The sequence below is a fragment of the Hypanus sabinus genome, unplaced genomic scaffold (assembly GCF_030144855.1).
Source record: "Hypanus sabinus isolate sHypSab1 unplaced genomic scaffold, sHypSab1.hap1 scaffold_234, whole genome shotgun sequence".
NCBI classification, from domain to species: Eukaryota; Metazoa; Chordata; class Chondrichthyes; order Myliobatiformes; family Dasyatidae; genus Hypanus; species Hypanus sabinus.
The window spans coordinates 418,466-437,628 of record NW_026780455.1 but is presented as its reverse complement, the minus strand read 5'-3'; the positions used below and the strand labels follow the sequence as shown (position 1 = coordinate 437,628).

The 19,163-nt window shown below is 46.4% G+C and overlaps 1 gene segment (V, D, J or C); it reads right to left on the bottom strand.

Annotated features, from left to right (window-relative positions):
* Positions 1–16,330: 16,330 nt before the first annotated feature.
* On the bottom strand, positions 16,331–18,286 carry LOC132387911 (T cell receptor beta variable 30-like). The segment is given in 2 exon segments: positions 16,331–16,648; positions 18,242–18,286. Coding segments are annotated over 2 exon segments (363 nt in total).
* Positions 18,287–19,163: the final 877 nt, after the last annotated feature.

The following is a 19,163-nucleotide window of genomic DNA, read 5'->3' as shown; positions in this document are numbered from 1 at the left end:
CCCCGGGGCATCACTGCTCAATACAAGAGGAATTGGATTTAGGGTAAGGGGAGGAAAGTTCAAGGCGGATATTAGAGGAAGTTTTTTTTTCTCAGAGAGTGGTTGGTGCGTGGAATTCACTGCCTGACTCTGTTGTGGTGGCAGATACACTAGTGAAATTTAAGAGACTACAAGACAGGTATATGGTGGAGATATGTGGGATGCAGGGTTTAAGGATGGGGGGGATGGGATATGTGAAGCAGGTTTTAAGGGTCGGTACAACATTGTGGGCCGGAGGGCCTGATCTGTGCTGTACCATTCTATGTTCTATGTTCTGTGTACACATAATCGAAAATCAGCGGATAGACCTCAAAAGAGCTGTGCATGCAAGGCCGCCAAGATTCTCAAAGAACTAGAAGCCTTTTAAAAGGAAGAAAAGGATGAGTGGGTGAAAATCTCCCAAACAGAATTCAAAGACAGTCAGCTGATAACATAAGGCGTTTACAATCAGGGCCAGCTGCCAAACAGGGGGTTACTAAGTACTGACCATGGAGGGGGCCCAAATCTTTGCTTCGGAACCTTTCCCTTTCCTGTTATGTTTAAACTCTAAAAGATGGAAATTAAAAAAAAAAAGTAATCTTGCTTAAAATGTTAAATATTTTAAATATTATGTCATCTTCAACTTTATGTCTTTTGGAAATCAGATCATCTTTATCTCGCTAAGTTATTCAAGGTAACAGAAATGTTGATCAGGTGTGCACATACCTTTGCATGCCACTGAATGCAACTACAATTTGTAAGAACTATCTCTGCAATAATTATTTTTAATCTGTGTATATCATTATTGTTGTTTGTTTCATTTTTTTTATTATTTGTTGCGTGTACCTTCCTTTCCAGACCGGTTGTATGTCAGTGTCCAGCTGTGTTTCAATAGGTTTCTCAATTTTATGTGCATTTACAAACACGACACGCACCCGTGGACATCAGACTGCTGGGATAATTAGATACACTTCCAGTCTGCATTTGTATCACTTGGCTGACGGTCTGAAAACAAAGGGTTAATTGGAACTGTAGTTCCGTAGAACCTAATTAAGTGTGTCTCCGTGTGGATTGTTGACGTCTTCGCGGTGTGTGGCTGCTGGTCTATTAATATGTACGGTATCCATCACATCGACAGTTTCAATGAGAGCCGCCAGTCTACGCTATCAGAAACCAACGGCTGCAGACAGAGAGAAGACAGAGGCTGGATCGGGAACAGGAATCTGGACTAACCCAGCAATGGATTATAATCTCCGAAATGCATCGCGCAACGCTACGGGAAATGCGAAGAATGTTTTCTGGGCGTTTCAATATCTTGTTGCATATTCCGAAGGGCAAACGTTGGACTATCGAATCACTATGGCGCTTGTGACATTCCAAGTAGTTTACTACCCTGTACTCGCCATTGTAGCTCTTCCTGGTAAGTGTCTCGTCTCTTCCTCATGAATACATTGAAAAGTTTAAGTCAGCTTCTCGTTCATCCCTGTCCTCTAACGACTCGCTAATTGCAAGACAGGTCTTTCCAGCCGGTATCACTTAAGCTAACATCGGCTGAATGGATTTGAGTGAGTACCCCACGCAAATCTTATTGTGAAAATAAGGAGGCATGTGATCCTCGGGGACATTGCTGTGTGGAGCCAAAAATAGCTTGCCCACAGAAGGAAACGTGTTGTTGTAGACTGTCACACTGTGCATTGTTGAGCAGTGCCTCTTACACCCCATTCTTCGTGAGTTTTATAAATGACCTGGATGAGGAAGTGGAGCGATATGTTCGTCAATTTGCCAATTATACAATGGGTGGGGAGGGCTGTCAGATGTTCCAGCGGGATTTTGATTGGGGGCGAAATTGCGCTAAGAAGAGCCAGATGAATTTCAACATAGATCAATATCAGGTCGTTCATTTTGTTTGGTCAAATATGATGGCAGAATATGGTGTTACCTGAATTAAACAAATAAATAACTCCCACCACCATCTCACCAGTTAAAAAGCATGAGGATACATTGCATCATCTATCACCGATGGAAACTGACAGCATGCAGAGCGATATTAATGTGCTCACCGAATGTACCAGCGTCTGGCAGATGGAGAGCAAAGGTGGTAAATGCAAGGAGATCCACTTGGGAAGGGCAAATGGAAGAACGGAATATTATTTAAGTGGTAAACGATTGCAGTATGCTGCTGTGCGGAGGGACTTTGGAGTGCTTGTGTTTGAATTGCAAAAGGTTGGTTTGCAGGTGCAGCAGCCTATCAGGAAGGCAAATGGGATGTTCGCCTTTGTTGCTAATTGTGTGTTAATGGTCTTTACCTCCCTCCACACAGTGAACGTGGTGACAATAGTCATCCTGTCGCGGGGAAAGTGCGGTCTCTCCAAAGGCGTCACAAGGTACCTGGTTGCCATGGTAGCAGCGGATCAGCTGGTCGTTCTCTTCAATCTTGTATTGAGCAAGATTCCGTGGAGCTACATGCCAGGAGAGCTTTTACGCTGGTCGTATCGTGTTCCCGTGTGTAATATCCACGCTGTCATATCCTACGGCGTCACGGACTGTTCTGTCTGGTTCACCGTCGCTTTCACCTTTGATCGATTTGTCGCCATTTGTTCACAGAAGTTGAAACGAAAGTACTGCACCGGGAGAGCGGCGGCTCTGGTTCTGGGGACAGTGACTGGGCCGAGCTGCGTAAAGAACATTTTCTGGTACTTTTATCTCGATGGGACATATGCGTTGATACTTTCGACAGTGCTCTGTATCCGTTCTGATCGTTTTTTCAAATCACAAGAGAACATATTTGTACTAATTCATTCCCTTCTCACCCCAATATTCCCCTTTGTCCTCGTTCTGTTGCTGAACAGCTTAACCATCAGGCACGTCTTAGTGGCCAGCCGTGCCCGGAGGAGACTCCGTGGTTCGCGCGATGGCGAGACGCCCGCCGACCCGGAGATGAAGAACCGCAGGCAATCCCTCCTGTTACTGCTGGTGATGTCGGGGAATTTCATCCTGTTGTGGGCGCTGCTGACGGTGTCCTCCGCATGGGAGAGCCTGTTTATTTACATTAACGTGTTGCCCCCCAGTTCTCTGCGGGAGCTGGGCTACATCCTGCAACTTCTGAGCTGCTGCACCAACACGGCCCTTTACGCCGTGGTCCAGGCCAGGTTCAGGGTGCAGTTGAAGGAGACGGTGATATCGCCCTTCAGTCTCATTGCAAAGTTCACAAGGCGTTGTCAGGACCGCATTAAAGTGCTCCCATAACGCCACGATCTATCCCAATTCCTCACTGGCATGTGCGTTTCCATTACTGTTGTGGACAGTCCCGATTAGCTCCCGCCCTCCCCCACTCCATGCAGTACCACCATCGGGGACGTCTTCCCAATCTGCCTCCACTGCCCTCCTTCCAGTTCACGTTATTCATGAGTTCCGTCTAACGCCTTCTTCATTTCCACCAAGTCCGTGCTTCTACTATTATAAAGCATATAACCATATAAAAAATACAGCACGGAAACAGGCTATCTCGGCCTTTCTAGTCCGTGTCGAACGCCTAATCTCACCTCGTCCCATCGACCCGCACTCAGCCCATAACCCTCCGTTCCTTTCCTGACCATATACCTATCCAATTTTACTTTAAATGACAATACCGAAACTGCCTCAACCCCTTCTACTGGAAGCTCGTTCCACACAGCTACCACTCTCTGAGTAAAGAAATTCCCCCTCGTGTTACCCCTAAACTTTTGCCCCCTAACTCAAATCATGTCGTCTTCTTTGAATCTCCCCTACTCTCACTGGAAAAAAAGCCTATCCACGTCACTCTGTCTATCCCCCTCATAACTGTAAATACTTCTATCGCCCCCATTCAACCTTCTGCGCTACAAAGAATAAAGACCTAACTTTTTCAACATTTCGCTGTAACTTAGGTGCTGAAACCCAGTTAACATTCTGGTAAATCTTCTTTGTATTCTCTCTGTATGCATGCCTATCTGTGACATCACCATCGCACTCCGACCGTTGTGACCTGCCGGTATTCTGTGCGGCTGGAAATTCTCCTCCGTAACGCCCGATGTACTCGGTCTCTTTCCTTCGGCGAGAACTTTTAGTTCCAGCAGCAGCAGCCATTGAATGTTTCGGGAAGAAGCTTACCGTGGACGGACTGCAAATCTCCACTTGGTCGGGAGTTCTTTGGAATCTCTCTGTCACCTCGAGAATAATTCAGTAACTCGGACTCGTAAAACCACTCGTCAAATCGTCTTTCCTCCGTCTGGAGCACCAATTGCCATCGAGATGTCTTCTGGGAAAGAGAATAAATTTTGCTCACTTTGAGCAGCGGAGGTCCAACTTGTCCAATCAGATTAAATATATTGAGTATGTGAGGAATGTGGCTGTTGAGGAAAGGGCGGCGGATGTCCATGTTTTATTGAGATTACACACACACACACACACACACACACACACACACACACACAATCAACTGAACACCACTCCACTCCCTTTGCAATTTTTGGTCATTTTTTCTCCATTCTTTCTGAAACATTGTTTACCTTTGCATTTACATAATATATTATTATTATTATTATTATTATTATGTAGTTTGTCCTTTACGCTGCCCATTGTCTTGCTTATTAATTATTGTACTGCCTTGCACTGTTTGGTGCACTTTATGTAGCCCCGTGTAGGCCTGAAGTCTAATGTAGTTTTGTGTTGATTCACGTATTCTAGTGTGGTTTTGTGTTGTTTCATGTCGCACCATGGTCCTGAAGGATTTTTGCTTCGTTTTTACTGTGTACTGTCCCAGCATTTGTGGTTAAAATGACAATAAAAGCGACTTGATTTGACGTTAACTGAGGTTTGGCACAAGATGTGAGATGCTGTCAGAAGTATGGTTCAGCAGAAACACTTCCAATTGGTATGGATACACCTGAGCTTTTTCCCGCTGACTATTCAGGAATAGCATCTCTCACTGAAGTATTCCACCTGAGATGCTGATTGGAGCCCTCAGAAACGCCGATGCGCATCTGTACAAGGTCCCTCGTAATTTGGCCCTTTTCCTTCTCCGTTTGATTATTCACCGTTGCGCTCAGTTCCCGTCGCTGCTTGCGAAACGTGACAGCGTGGGTTTCCTCTGGATGTTCGTGTTTCCTCCCACAGTCCAAACTGTGCTAATCTCCTGTGTTAAGTTAATTGGTCATTGTAAATTGACCCATTGGAAGTAACCCTGGTACCGTGAAGCATAACGCCATCTGAGGCCCGAGCTTTGGGAATGGACTGTAAGTCAGACTTTTGAAAAGGACCCTAGCTGTTTAGGCTGATCCAGAACAGTAAGCTTCAGGGCACAGCAGCCATTAAAATTTGGTCCAGAGATGGTGGACAGAGGGTCGTAGTAGAGGGCCACATTTCTGAATTTGACATGCGTTGGGGATGCTCTGGCGTTTGACTTGGCTGAAAATGTAGAACAAAGAGAACAAAGAACAATACAGCACTGTACAGGCCAAACGGCCCACAATGTTGTTCCGACAACAGATGACACATAAGTACGCTTGTGGAGGAAACAAACCGTGATGGAGTGGTGGATGTTGAGGAAGCAGGGTAAAGTGCGGATGGGTTGGAGATGTAGCCTGAGAAATGACAACTTTATCAAACTAATATGACAGTTCGGTCTCTGCGTTGCTTCCGAACGATAGGCAATTCGGGAAATGAATATCTTAATTGGAATCTAGAGAAAAGGGAGAGAACAGCAAGGTTGGTCATGTTGAGGTATAAGAAAAATGTACAGCTTGGACAACTTGGACCGAAGCTCCCATTCCTGGACAGGTAATTCAGTAACTCTATTGTTTGATACACTCACATGCAAAAATGTAAAAAAAAACAGAACGGAAATTCGTTTGCCGCTAGAGGTCGACAGACAGCAATGCAGACATTTCACTGCGGGAACCCAGGGATCGCATTAAACACATCGCACAAAGAACAGGCAATAGGCGGTGATTAACAGGGGTTGTTCTGATGCTTGTGTACATACTAACTGTATCGAATGAATGCAAATGGGCTGATTAATGATCTTGCAGACAAATTAATAAAATAATATATATATATGTATTTGGAGACATGCACCAAGTGCCGGAAAAATTCAAGTTAAGAGAGTGGTAATTTCAAATGACCCGTAAAGAGCAAGACCTTCACACAGAGAGTAGTGTGTGCATGGGATGTTCTTCCTGGTGTGGTGGTAGATACGCAATGATCAGTGACTTTAAGAGAAGCTCTGATGGGCATGTGAACACGAGGAAAATTTATGTAAATTTATGCTCATTATGTCAGCTGACAATATCAGTTAGCCACTTGGATACTATTTTGGCTGGTTCAAAACGACACTGTGGGGTGAAGGGTTTGTTCCTGTGTCTGTACTGTTCCATGTTCTGGATTCTGAATCCGGGAATAAACAATTGACAGTTCTGAGAGATATCCTTCATCGGCATTGGAAATGGCAAGGTTTTCGATGATTTTAGGCCGTCGAAAGTTACGGGGGAAGTAAGTTGGAAGTGTCCCAACAGAGGTAATAAAGACTACGGCAAATAGGTGCTGGCTGGGAGGTTATGGGGTAGGTGTGGTTGAGAAAAAATAAATGTTGATTCTCCCACTGGGTTCCACCGTCCACTAGGTGAGTGGCGAAGGTCCATGGCAAAAATAGAATGGAAAACGCTGCTGTAAACCTCCCCTTTCTGTGTCCATGATCGTGTGATCCTCCTCTGGCAGATCTTTCCAAGTAGATATGTCATTGACGTCCGGCTTTGACAACACACTAAACTGTAACTGTAGTGTGTCGGCAATCTCAAGCTGCTCCTTGCTGCGTGACTACCAATCGCAAACAGTGGTTAGGGAACAGCCAACGTGAGGACGGGGAATGCCTGCTCATCAGAAGGCGAGGATATCGCAATCCCACCGACTCTCTGCTGCCTGTTTAGAAAGGATCCGGCTGAGGATTTTTTCCTGTTAATCATTCTCATGCATCATAGCAATCTGTCCTCAAATAATTTCAATTATCTTTTTTCTTTAATTCTTTCTCGTTTTTAGTTTATTTTCTCTCCTTTCCTCTATCTTCTTCCACAGATAATGTTTTCCGTGTATTTATTTCCGGCGTCCGTGCTGCCTGCCATTTCATACTCCCTTTCCACCTTCGAAGAAACTGCTCTTGTTTTCAATTGTCTGTCCGCTGTCCCATAACGATGAGCGTAATTTTGTTCCACTGCAGCGTTCGTTTCACGCCGGTGCATGTGCGGACATTCTCCTCGGGTCTCCTCCAGTGCTCTGCTTTCCCATCAGAGATACTAATGGTTACGGCAAACAGGTGCTGGCTGCGGAGTTGAGGGGGGGGGGCGGGGGTGTTTGAAAAGAACCAAACATTGGCTTCTACGGCTAGGACATGCACAACAAGTGTATAGGAATGGAATTGCTGAAAAATATTACCAAAGCTCAGGAAATGACATCACAAGATCATCCTATCTACATTAACAAAGTTGATGTTCCACCACCTCCAATCTTCTGCCCATTCCTATGTCTGGCTGCAGCCGGTGGAAAATGTCCTTCTCTGAATGTGTCCGTTTCTCACTTTATGCATCTGCGTTCTGGTATTTGACATATTCGCAGAGGTCTGACTATACGGTGCCTGTAGAAAGTGCTCAACCTCCTTGGAAGTTGTACAGTTTCTCAACATTGAATCACAGTGAATATAATATGCCTTTTTATGACACTGATCAACAGAATAAAGACACGTCGTGTCAAAGTGAAAACAGATCTGAACAAAGTGAACGAAATTAATTACAAATGAAAACACAAAATCATTGATTGCATCGGTATTCGCCCCCTGAGGTATAACACCCCAAATCATCACTGAGACAGCTAATTGTTTTAGAAGTCACATAATCCAATCAAGCTGATCACACTGAGTGAGTCAGTTTCCTTGCCAGAACTACACCACTGAGACAAAAGTACACGCCAAACAGTTCTGCGAAATTTCCATTGGCAAGGAAGGGACGACTGAGATCTACAACTCTGGAGGAGTTACAAGTGTCAGTGATTGAGATGGCAGAGACTGAGCATGGAGCAGCTGTTGTCCCGGTGCTTCAGCACCCGCAGTGTTATGGGGGACGGCAAAGAGAAAGTCAGTGTTGAAAGAAACACCTCCATGAAACCTCGGCCAGAGTTGGCCAGAAGGTATGTGGCAAACTCTGAAGTCAGCTGGAAGAAGGTTTTGCGGTCTGTTGAAACCAGAATTGAGCATTTTGGCTTCTGGGAAACTCAGCTGACTGCTATGTTTCACGTAAGCCAAACACCGCTTAGCATTAAAAACACCCCATCCCTACTGTGAAGCATGGTGATGGCGGCATCTGGCTGTGCGGCTTGTGAAGGTAGAGGGCAAAATTAATGCAGCAAAACACAGGGGAATTCTGGTGCAACGCCGGAAGTAGTTTGCAAGAGAACTACGGTTTCGGAGAAGATTTGTTTTCCAGCAAGACGATTGCCACAGTCATAAAGCCAACACGACGCAGCAATGGTTATCAGGCAGGAGAGTTAAAAAGTTAGGGAGAGGAGAAAAAGGCGAGCTGGATCGTGATAAGTGAAGTCAGGTGGGTCGGAAGGGAGAAGGTCTGGAGAGAAAAGAATCTGGTAGGACAGGAGAGCTGACTATACGACAAAGTGAGGGAGGTGGGAACCCGAGGAAGTAACAGGTAGCTGAGAAGAGGTAAAAGGTCAGTGGGGAATAAAGAAAGATTTTTTGCTTACTGTTTGGTTGAAGGTTAGAGAATGTTCAAAGTGGGATTTATTTCTCGAAGCACCAGTCAACGTGGATACAGATGCCTCCAGTTTCCGCCTTCTCCAGCCCTTCACCTTTCCTTGCCACCTGGCTTCACCTATCGCCTTCCAGATAGCTTCATTTGCTCCATCCCATTCATTTATTTAGGCTTCCAAGTCATTGCAATTCCGGAGATCCGGAGATGCAAGAAGACCTTACTTTCGCTGAAACCAAGATTCTCTGGCGATGAGGGCTGCTCGATTAAGCTTACTAAATGCCCTGTGACCTGTATTGAGCAGAATTCGGCATGAAATCTCTTTCTTTCTCACCCTGCCTGAGCCTCTACCTCTAGCTCTTAGCACTAATATCAAATTTGTTGAAGAAAAAAAATTACCTCTAAACAAATAATTTATCCCTTTTCATACACTTCGAAATACCTAGCATGAATTTCACAACAGAGCTTGTCCGCCCTCTAGTGGTTACAGCCTGTGCCTTCACACCTCACTCTGTTGCATGGAGGCAGACAGAGCCGATCTATAAGGAAGACTATATTCTTCTCCAGTATCTAACCTCAGGGATGTGTGTCCATGCACATCTTCATTCCTTTACTGAAGGCTTCTCGGTTTAATAACTGTGATGTTAAATGTTAACTGCATATATAAAATGGCTTCTCTGAAGTGGGAAAATGAAATGACTACTCTGAATGTAAACTGATGTGATAATGCACTAAGCTGAAAGGTTTGGGTTATAATTATAGATAACGGACGAACTAACCAATGGAAGTTGGAACCAATGGAACTAACCAATTACTTTAATCAGAGAGTGATAGCTGTGTGGAATGAGCTTCCTGTAGAAGCAGTAGAGGCCAGTTCAGTTGTGTCATTTAAGTTAAAATTGGATAGTTATATGGACAGGAAAGGAGTGGAGTGTTATGGGCTGATTGCGTAGGTGGGGCTAGGTGAGATTAAGGGTTCGGCACGGACTAGGAGGGCCGAGATGGCCTGTTTACGTGCTGTGATTGTTATATGGTTATATGGAACCTATGGTATTCCAAATGTATGTCTGGGAACCTGACTGAGTGAGGGGGGCTTTTCGGCAGGAGAACCGAAGAGGACGGACGTGCTGGGCGCCCTCTGCTCGACCCCTGTAGTTGCTCCCAAGCGGCGGGTCGAAGTGGTCGGAGGAGATCGAATGCTGGAAAGAAGACTCAGTAAATCGAGCTCCAACGGATGTGCACGAATTGGTTGAACTCTTCGTCAATTTGGCGCTTTTTCTCTTTCCACTTGTATTGTATCTCTATGAATTGCAACGTTACAGTAAGATTTATAAAGTGTACGATCTGTAAATCGTACATCGTCTGCTGCCTGATATTTTACGTTGTGGCTTTGTACCGGGGACATACACAACATCGAAACAAACGTGATATACTGTTCGACGGGCAGACGGCGGTTTCCCCGAGACGAACGTGGTTTGATCGAGCTGATTGTTACAGTAGTCTCCAGGCATAAATCATTTTTCTTACTCCCTTATTTTCTCTATTACTCTATTTTACAGATATTCTGAACGTGAATCAAATTTAAGTATTTCCTTATAGGGTGGAAAGTGAAGGTTTTGGGCGCAGGGTAGGATCAGCGACTTGAATCACACAGCGAGCAAAGGCATGAAGTGTGACGGCATCTCCCTACTTCATCTGATCTGTGACGCCGTCTCTACGTCATCCAGTCGCTGATTGACAGCCGACATTTCCTGCCTCAAAAGTCGGCATCATCCGTGTTCACCTGTTTTGTACCCTCTCCAATGTCAGCTCACCCATTCTTAGATATGGAACAATACAATCCAAGCGTCGCCTCACCGGTGCTGCACAAGTTCACAACATTACAACGTTGCTTTTGCATTCTTCTAGCATCGAAATTAATACCACCATCGCATTTGCCACCCTCATCACCGGCTTAACCGGCAAATTCACCTTTAAGGAATCCTTCACGTGGACTCCTAATTCCCTTTGGACCTCAGATTTTCGAATCGCTCTCTATTTTGAGGATGGTGAAGGCTTTTATTGCTTCTACCGAAGGCATAGCAATAGACTCTCGGAGACCGGCATCTATTTGCCTTTTCTACCGATCTCTCTGAGTCGGTCTGCGGCCTTTGTGCTTCCTTAACCACATAACCATATAACAATCACAGCACGGAAACAGCCCATCTTGGCCCTGCTAGTCCGTGCCGAATCCTTAATCTCACCTAGTCCCACCTACCCGCAATCAGCCCATAACCCTCCACTCCTTTCCTGTCCATATACCTATCCAATTTTACCTTAAATGACACAACTGAAATGGCCTCTACTACTTATAGACAATAGACAATAGGTGCAGAAGTAGACCATTCGGCCCCTCGAATCTGCACCGCCATTCTGAGATCATGGCTGATCATTCACTATCAATACCCCGTCCCTGCCTTGTCCCCATATCCCTTGATTCCCCTATCCATCAGATATCTATCTAGCTCCTTCTTGAAAGCATCCAGAGAATTGGCCTCCACCGTCTTCCGAGGCAGTGCATTCCACATCTGCACAACTCTCTGGGAGAAGAAGCTCTTCCTCAACTCTGTTTTAAATAACTGACCTCTTATTCTCAATCCATGCCCTCTGGTACTTGACTTTCCCAACATCTGGAACATATTACCTGCCTCAATCCTATCAAATCCTTTAATTATCTTAAACGTTTCAATCAGATCCCCTCTCAATCTCCTCAATTCCAGCGTGTACAAGCCCAATCTCTCCAATCTCTCTGCGTAAGACAGCCCTGCCATCCCAGGAATCAACCTAGTGAATCTACGCTGCACTTCCTCAATTGCCAGAATGTCCTTCCTTAAACCTGGAGACCAAAACTGTACCCAATATTCCAGGTGTGGTCTCACCAGGGCCCTGTACAAATGCAAAAGAACATCCTTGCTCTTGTATTCAATTCCCCTTGTAACAATGGCCAACATTCCATTTGCCCTCTTCACTGCCTGTTGCACTTGCTCATTCACCTTCATTGACTGGTGAACAAGGACTCCTAGGTCTCTTTGCATTTCTCCCTTACCTAAGTCGACACCGTTCAGACAATACTCTGCCCTCATGTTCCAGCTTCCAAACTGGATAACTTCACATTTATTCACATTGAATGACATCTGCCCACTCGCCCAGCCTAACCAAGTCTCCCTGTATTCTCCTAACGTCCTCTTCGCATGTCACACTGCCACCCAGTTTAGTATCGTCAGCAAACTTGCTGATATAGTTTTCAATACCCTCATCTAAATCGTTGACATAAATCGTAAAGAGCTGTGGTCCCAATGCAGAGCCCTGTGGTACCCCACTAGTCACCTCCAGCCAGTCTGAGAAACGCCCATTCACTGCTACCCTTTGTTTTCTATCTGCCACCCAGTTTTCTATCCATGTTGAAACCCTGCCCCCAATGCCATGAGCTCTGATTTTACTCACCAATCTCCTATGTGGCACCTAATCGAAGGTACTTCTACAGGAAGCTCATTCCACACAGCTATCACTCTTTGAGTAAAGAAATACCCCCTCGTGTTTCCCTTAAACTTCTGCCCCCTAACTCTCAAATCATGTCCTCTAGTTTGAATCTCCCCTACTATCAATGGAAACAGCCTGTTCACGTCAACTCTATCTATCCCTCACAACATTTTAAATACCTCGATCAAATCCCCCCTCAACCTTCTACGCTCCAATGAATAGAGACCTAACTTGTTCAACCTTTCTCTGTAACTTAATTGCTGAAACACTGGTAACATTCTAGTAAATCGTCTCTGCACTCTCTCTAATTTATTGATATCTTTCCTATAATTCCGTGACCAGAACTGCACACAATATTCCAAATTTGGCCTTACCAATGCCTTGTACAATTTTAGCATTACATCCTTTTTTTTTTGAGCATTGAGTATGGGAGTTGGGATGTAAGAGCTGTAAGATCACTTGTCCATCCACTTGTGTTCATACGGTCGGCGACCCGGGACACAAAGCCGTCAATTCCGTCATCCGAATCAGTGACGCGCAACGTATAAAGAAGCGTTCCCAAGACTGTCACCGGCAGTCATTTTCAGCCAATCAGTTTCAGCAGTGCAAAACAATACCGTAATTCGATAAACATAGACCATGGAGGTGGTTAAAACGTCTCAAGTCCCGATCGACTCCAATCGCCCCGATATCAGGCAGCAAACTGGAGTATCTCTCCCTGCCATAAACTTCCAGGCACTGACAATTAATGCCTCGGAAGCACCCGACGACATCAGACTCTGAGTCCGTCCGAAAACTTCGAGCCTCCGACCAGCCCCTCCGATTCAGTCCCCCGAGCGCCATCCTCTGCCGGCCGCCTTCGATCGTGTCCCGTCTGCCGAAACAAGCAAAGCCGAGGTCTCGGAGGCCTTCTCCTCCGGTGACTCCGGACCGCACAGTAACAGCGGCAGCGAAGGGGCCATTTCAGAAGTTTCTCCAGATGTTCCTCCACGCTCTCACGTCTGTCTCCATCAAATCAGGATTGTGATCGGATCTCTACTTAACACGTAACAGATATCCATTCTCCAGAGAGGCCGCGCCGCCATCTTCTCCTCTTCAATTCCCCCTCAAACCACATCCTTAACCATTGACTCTAATATCTTTTCAACCGCTGAGGTCAGAGTAACTGACCTATAATAAATGGGATTATGCGCTGTCATATCTTCGTAAACGGACAACCCTCTGTCCCTCAAAACTCCCACCATTCATGCCGTGTGTCTTACCATGTACATCGAGGTCCCTCCGTCCCTCGACACTCCCCATCATTCACGATATGCATGCTACAATTTCTGCGAGGTCCCTCTGTCCCCTGACACTGCGCACCCTTCAGAATGCGTGTCCTACCCTTGTACGTTGAGGTCCCGCTGCCGCAACTTATCCCCCAACTTCCGCACTGTGTTTCCTATCCTTGTACAATGAGGTCCCTCTGTCGCTCGACACTCCGCATCAATCACAATTTTGTGTACCTCCCTGTACACCGAGCCTCCTCTTTTCCTCAACACTTCCTACCATTTACAGACTGTTTCTCGAATTTTTCTGCACCGAGGTCCCTTTGTTTCTAATCCGTCTGGTATTACTTGTTTTTCCACTAATGGACAAAGAGAATTAGGAGCTTGAAATAGATCTTGGGGACTGAACAATATTGGCCCACTGAGTGTTTCCGGTCCTACCAGGCCGATGATGCGTTGTAAGACCGCACGTAACAAGGAAGACTGGAGTGGAAATGTGAGAGTGCGTATTGTCTTCAATCGACTGAATGCTTCAAGAAGAGGAGGAAATTGAAAGCTATGGTACAATGGCATCGCCCCTTACTTCACTGATTTGATGCTGCGGCGAGCACGACTGACTGGTAGACTCTCCTCCTACCCGATGATGACGGGAGTGTTTCATGTTTTGCTGACGTCAGTGACCGCTCTGACGATGAAAAGTTTTTGATCAGCTGCCCGTTATTCTAAGACACCGTGATCACTCCAGGCGCAGGATTACACAGCCGACGAATTCGCCTCCAGTTTGTCGGATTTCAGGGAGAACTTGTTGATCTGCGGTCTCTCCGCCGGAAAACCGCCAACCAATTTCTTCGGCTGCACGGAATTTGCTGCGATCGAGTGAAAAATGTACTCCGGACTGGTTCCCGTGTTCTGCCAGTACCAGTACAACCATTTGCTAGTAGCACTAGTAATACCCTCTACTGAACAACGCAGGGTCACACTCCGGCCGAGAGGTCCAGAGAAAGCCGGGGTCAGGTGGATCGTCACCGAGGTCCCGCCTGGAAAGAGACGGGCGTGGCAGAAGGCGTTGAATGAAGACAGGGATCCTGATCATTAGGGAAGTCGAGTGAGAAATTGTACTGAGGGAAGGAAAGAGGAGAACTGAAGCTGGGGCAGCTGGGGAGGAGGACAGAACCTGGAGGCGGCGGGAGAGGGATGAGAGTGTGCGGACGCAAGGGTGCGTAAATAGATTTAGAAAGATTCCGAGACAACTGGATGGTAAAGTCAGTGAAGGGAATTTGAAAGGGGAAGAGAAGCAATGAAGTAAAAATAATATTTTTTGTCAACATCACTCACAGTGGAAGGCGAGGAGAAATCGCTGAAATAAAAGCATCTTCCTTGGTGTGTTCATTCTCTCAATGCGGAATGTGCTGTGTACAGCAGAGAGGAATCCATTCACTTGTTACTAATATCAGTGACGTCGACGGATTTGCGGAAGTATTGATCAGCCAGGCCCCTTCTATGAACTTATCCGATCTCAGGGATCTGTGGCTCATGCTTCACCAATTTATGCGGCAATTTTTCTCTCTCTGTCTTTCTGTGTCCCTCACTCCCCTTCTCTCTCTCTCTATATCGCTCCCTCTCTCTGTCTCTCCTCTCTCTCTCTCTCTCTCTCTCTCTCTCTCTCTCTCTCCATCTCTCTCTCTCTCTCTGTCTCTCTCTCTCTCTCTCTCTCTCTCTCTCTCTCTCTCTCTCTCTCTGTCTCTCTCTCTCTCTCTCTCTCTCTCTCTCTCTCTCTCTCTCTCTCTCTCTCTCTCTCACGCTATCTATCTGTCTCTCTGCTCAACTATGTCGCTCTTTCCACGCCGTATCTCTCTCTCTGTTCCTGATATTTAATGCTTCTCTCTCTTTGGACTTCCGGAATACTAGATATCCGGTGTGAGAAGCCGGGCCACAGTAAAACGAGTCTTTATTGAAAACGCATATCGCTCTTCATAATGACCGCACTCCAAACCACATGTGACATTTTAGTCCTTTTGTAATTTCCCGTTGTTAGCCTGTTCTAGGACGCAGACCTCCTGCCTCAGAAAGCGGGAGAGATACGAACTACACCCGGAACACATTGACTCTCCTATCTCTTAAGAATGAATATTTAGAATCTGTATCCTGAGCCCTCCCTGATCGCAGATAAACGACGTGAAATGCCCCGTGTTCAGCATGGAGCAGGTCCATGTACACCGACTGGCACGGCCAAGGTTCCAGTTCTGCACGCGCCAGCAAATCGGACAGCACCCCGTCTGCGCCGACAACCTCAAATCCCCGCGCACCCCAACATCCCCATGATTTCTGCTAGAACACCCAGATCCGCCAACACACACATATTCTGACATGATTGGAGATTGTTGAACATCAATAGCCTTCTGCTCCTTCCTAGCTGGCCGTGTTCTCTCCCATTCACGGTGCCTGTCCTGCAGTCGTTTTCCGATCTCTCCCTGTTTCCTAACATTATCCGGCTGTCCCCTACCCTAGACAGCAGAATCAAGGAATGGTAGAGAGTGGAGTGCACTTGAGTTCATATTCACCATTCTCAATGTTTAAGAAGAGGAGGAAATTAAATGCCACGGCATAATAGCTCCGCCGCTATGTTCACTGATTGGCCGCAACAGCTCTGCGCCTGATAGATAGACCCTCCTACAACCCTATGATTGACATGAGTCGCGTTTCCTGTTTTGCTGACAACACCGACCTTTCTGACGGTGAGGTTTTTGTACAGCTGTCCCGTCACTCTGAGCCGCCGTGATCATTCCAGGCGCAGAAATACACGGCCGCCGAACTTGCCTCCAGTTTGTCGGACTTCAAGAAAAACTCGTTACCCTGCGGCCGTTCCGCCGAAAAACCGTCGTTCAGACCTTCTGGTTGGACGTACTTTGCTGTCGACGAGTAAAACATGTTCTCCGGACCGGTTCCCGGGTATTGTCGGTACCAGTACAGGTAGTTATCAACACTGGTACTACCCTCCACTGTGCAATGCAGGGTCACCTTCCGGCCGGAAGTTCCGGAGAAAGCCGGAGTCTGGTGGATCGTCCCCCGAGGTCGCGCCTGGAAAAAGAGACGGGCTTGGCTGAACGGGTGAAGGAACACGGACACGCGGGCAGTTCATAAGTGGGAGAAAAACGGTGCATTGAGGGAAGCAAAGATGAGGATCGATGTGGGGAAATCTCCAGAGGAGGTGGGAATTTAGAGGCGGAGACAGATGAAAGATATTCTTCGGAATCGAGAGGTCGCAAGCAATTAAAGAATGACTCCGAAAGTACTGGAGGGAAAGTAAAATGAAAGGAATGGGAAAGCAGAAGAGAAGCTAAGAATGAAAAGTAATAGTTGGGAACTTACATGGTCTGTGGAAGGCGAGGATGAAGATCAGATACAGAAACATCTTCCTTGGAGGGTGTATTCTCTCAGTGATGAATGCTATGCGGCAGCAGAGAAGAATGCATTTACTTCCATCCCGCTTGTGACATATTTCAGTGACTTTGGTGGATTTGCGGAACTGTCGTTTGGCCTCGCCCCTTCTGTGCTCTGACATGATTCGGGAGTTGTGCTGCTTCCGCTCTACCAAGTTGACCAAACAAAGCTCTCGCTATTTTTCGCTCTTCCCGTTCCACCCGCTCTCTTTCTTCGTCTTCCATACCCCCCCCCCCCCCCACTTTGCGGATGTACTTAAGAAACGAAATTTTTGTAATTTCGCAAATCTCCCTGCCCTCGCCCCCGAAGCTCACTAGGTGCGGTGAAAATTCACCTTTGTAAAAGTAATTTGACCCCTTTCAGACCCGTGGTATGCTCTAACAAATATTTTACTGCAGTGCGTTCCGCCCCCTTGTGGTAGCAGCCTGTGCCTCCACCTGTCGCCCTCGAATCCAGCCCGATGTCAGAAAAGGAGTGAGAGCAGATCTATAAGGAAGACCATATTCTCCTCCACAATCAAGCCTGAAGAATGTGTGTCCATGGACATCTTCCTGCTCCACCAGGTTCCAGGCTGAAATAATTACTTTTTTGCGTTCTTCTATTCCGTGTTACTCTGTTCTGCAGATATAACAAGCATGAATCAAATTTAACTGTTCTTTTCAATGGCCGAATATGAAGTTTTGGCCGCAGGTTGGTTTCAATAAAGTAAATCCCTCAGCAAGCACAAGCATGATGTGTGAAGATGCGATCCCGCATATAATCTCGTCATCTGATTCTGCCATGCCGTCTATCCGGCATCCTCTCGCCGATCGACAGTAGACATCTCCCGATTAGCTGGCTGGTCCCTAAACGTGGGAATCATTCTCCTGCACCTCCTTTTATTCTCTCGAATGTCAGCACTTCCGTTCATAAGTCCCAAAACAGCTCGCAACAACCCTTGTTATCCTATCCCTCCCTGTCTCTAAACAATCGCCATTATACGGCACACTCCTGTCTTCGCACACTGAGGACCCTCTGTACTTCTACATTCCCCTCCGTTCAGGCAGTGCGAGCTACCATTGTACACTGGTGTTTCTCTGTCCCCCACACTCCCCACCATTTACAGTGCGTGTGTCCTACACCTTGTACACTGAGGTCCCTCTGTCCCTGGACACTCCCCACCGTTCACAGTGTGCGTCCTACCCTCGCGCACCGAGAGCCCTCTGTTGCTCAATATTACCCACCACTTACGGTATAGTTGTTCAACCCCGTCTTGTAGTTCTTCTCCTTCCGCATTTTATTATTTCAGGTTCCCTTCCAGTTCTAACGTAACGTCTCGGTACTAAATATCGACTGCTTATTCCCCTCCATAGGTACTGCCTGACGTAGAAAGCTGGCAATGAATGAGTGGGCCAGTGAAGGAGTGGAGATTTGCTTTGACTCGAGAGATTCTGGCAGTTTGTGCAGTTGGACTGTGCAATTAAGTCAATCAAGATTTGAATAGATCAGCAGAAAGCCGTTGATAAGACAATCAAGATTTGAATAGCTCAGCAGAAAGCCGTTGATTAGACAATCAAGATTTGAATAGCTCAGACCAGGCAGAAAACAGCTGATTGGGCAATGGATATCATGTGACCAAGCAGTTTGAAAAGCTCAACAAATAAATAAGCGGATAACTGAAGTGGAGCAGCCTGTGGAAAGCGACCACTGAGTGAGTGGTGCACATAGGTACCAACGATATAGGTAAAAAACGGGATGAGGTACTGCAAGGTAAATTTTGGGAGTTAGGAAATAAACTAAAAAGAAGGACCACAAAGGTAATAATCACTGGACTACTACCAGTACCACGTGCTAGTCAGAGGAGAAATAGGAAGATATTTCCAATGAATACGTGGCTTGAGAAATGGTGCAATGGGGAGGGATTCAAATTTCTGGGGCATTGGAACCAGTTCACAGGGAGGTGGGACCGGTATAAACAGGGCCGTCTGCACCTGGGATGGACTGACAACTGTGTCCTAGGGGGAGCGTTTGCTACTACTGTTCAGGAGGCTTTAAACTAATGTGCAGGGGGATGGGAACAAGTGCAGATATACAGAGGGGTGTCAAATGAGAGTAGAAGCAAAAAGTAGTAAGGTGAAATGTAAAAGTGGCAGGCAGGAAAATCCAGGGCAAA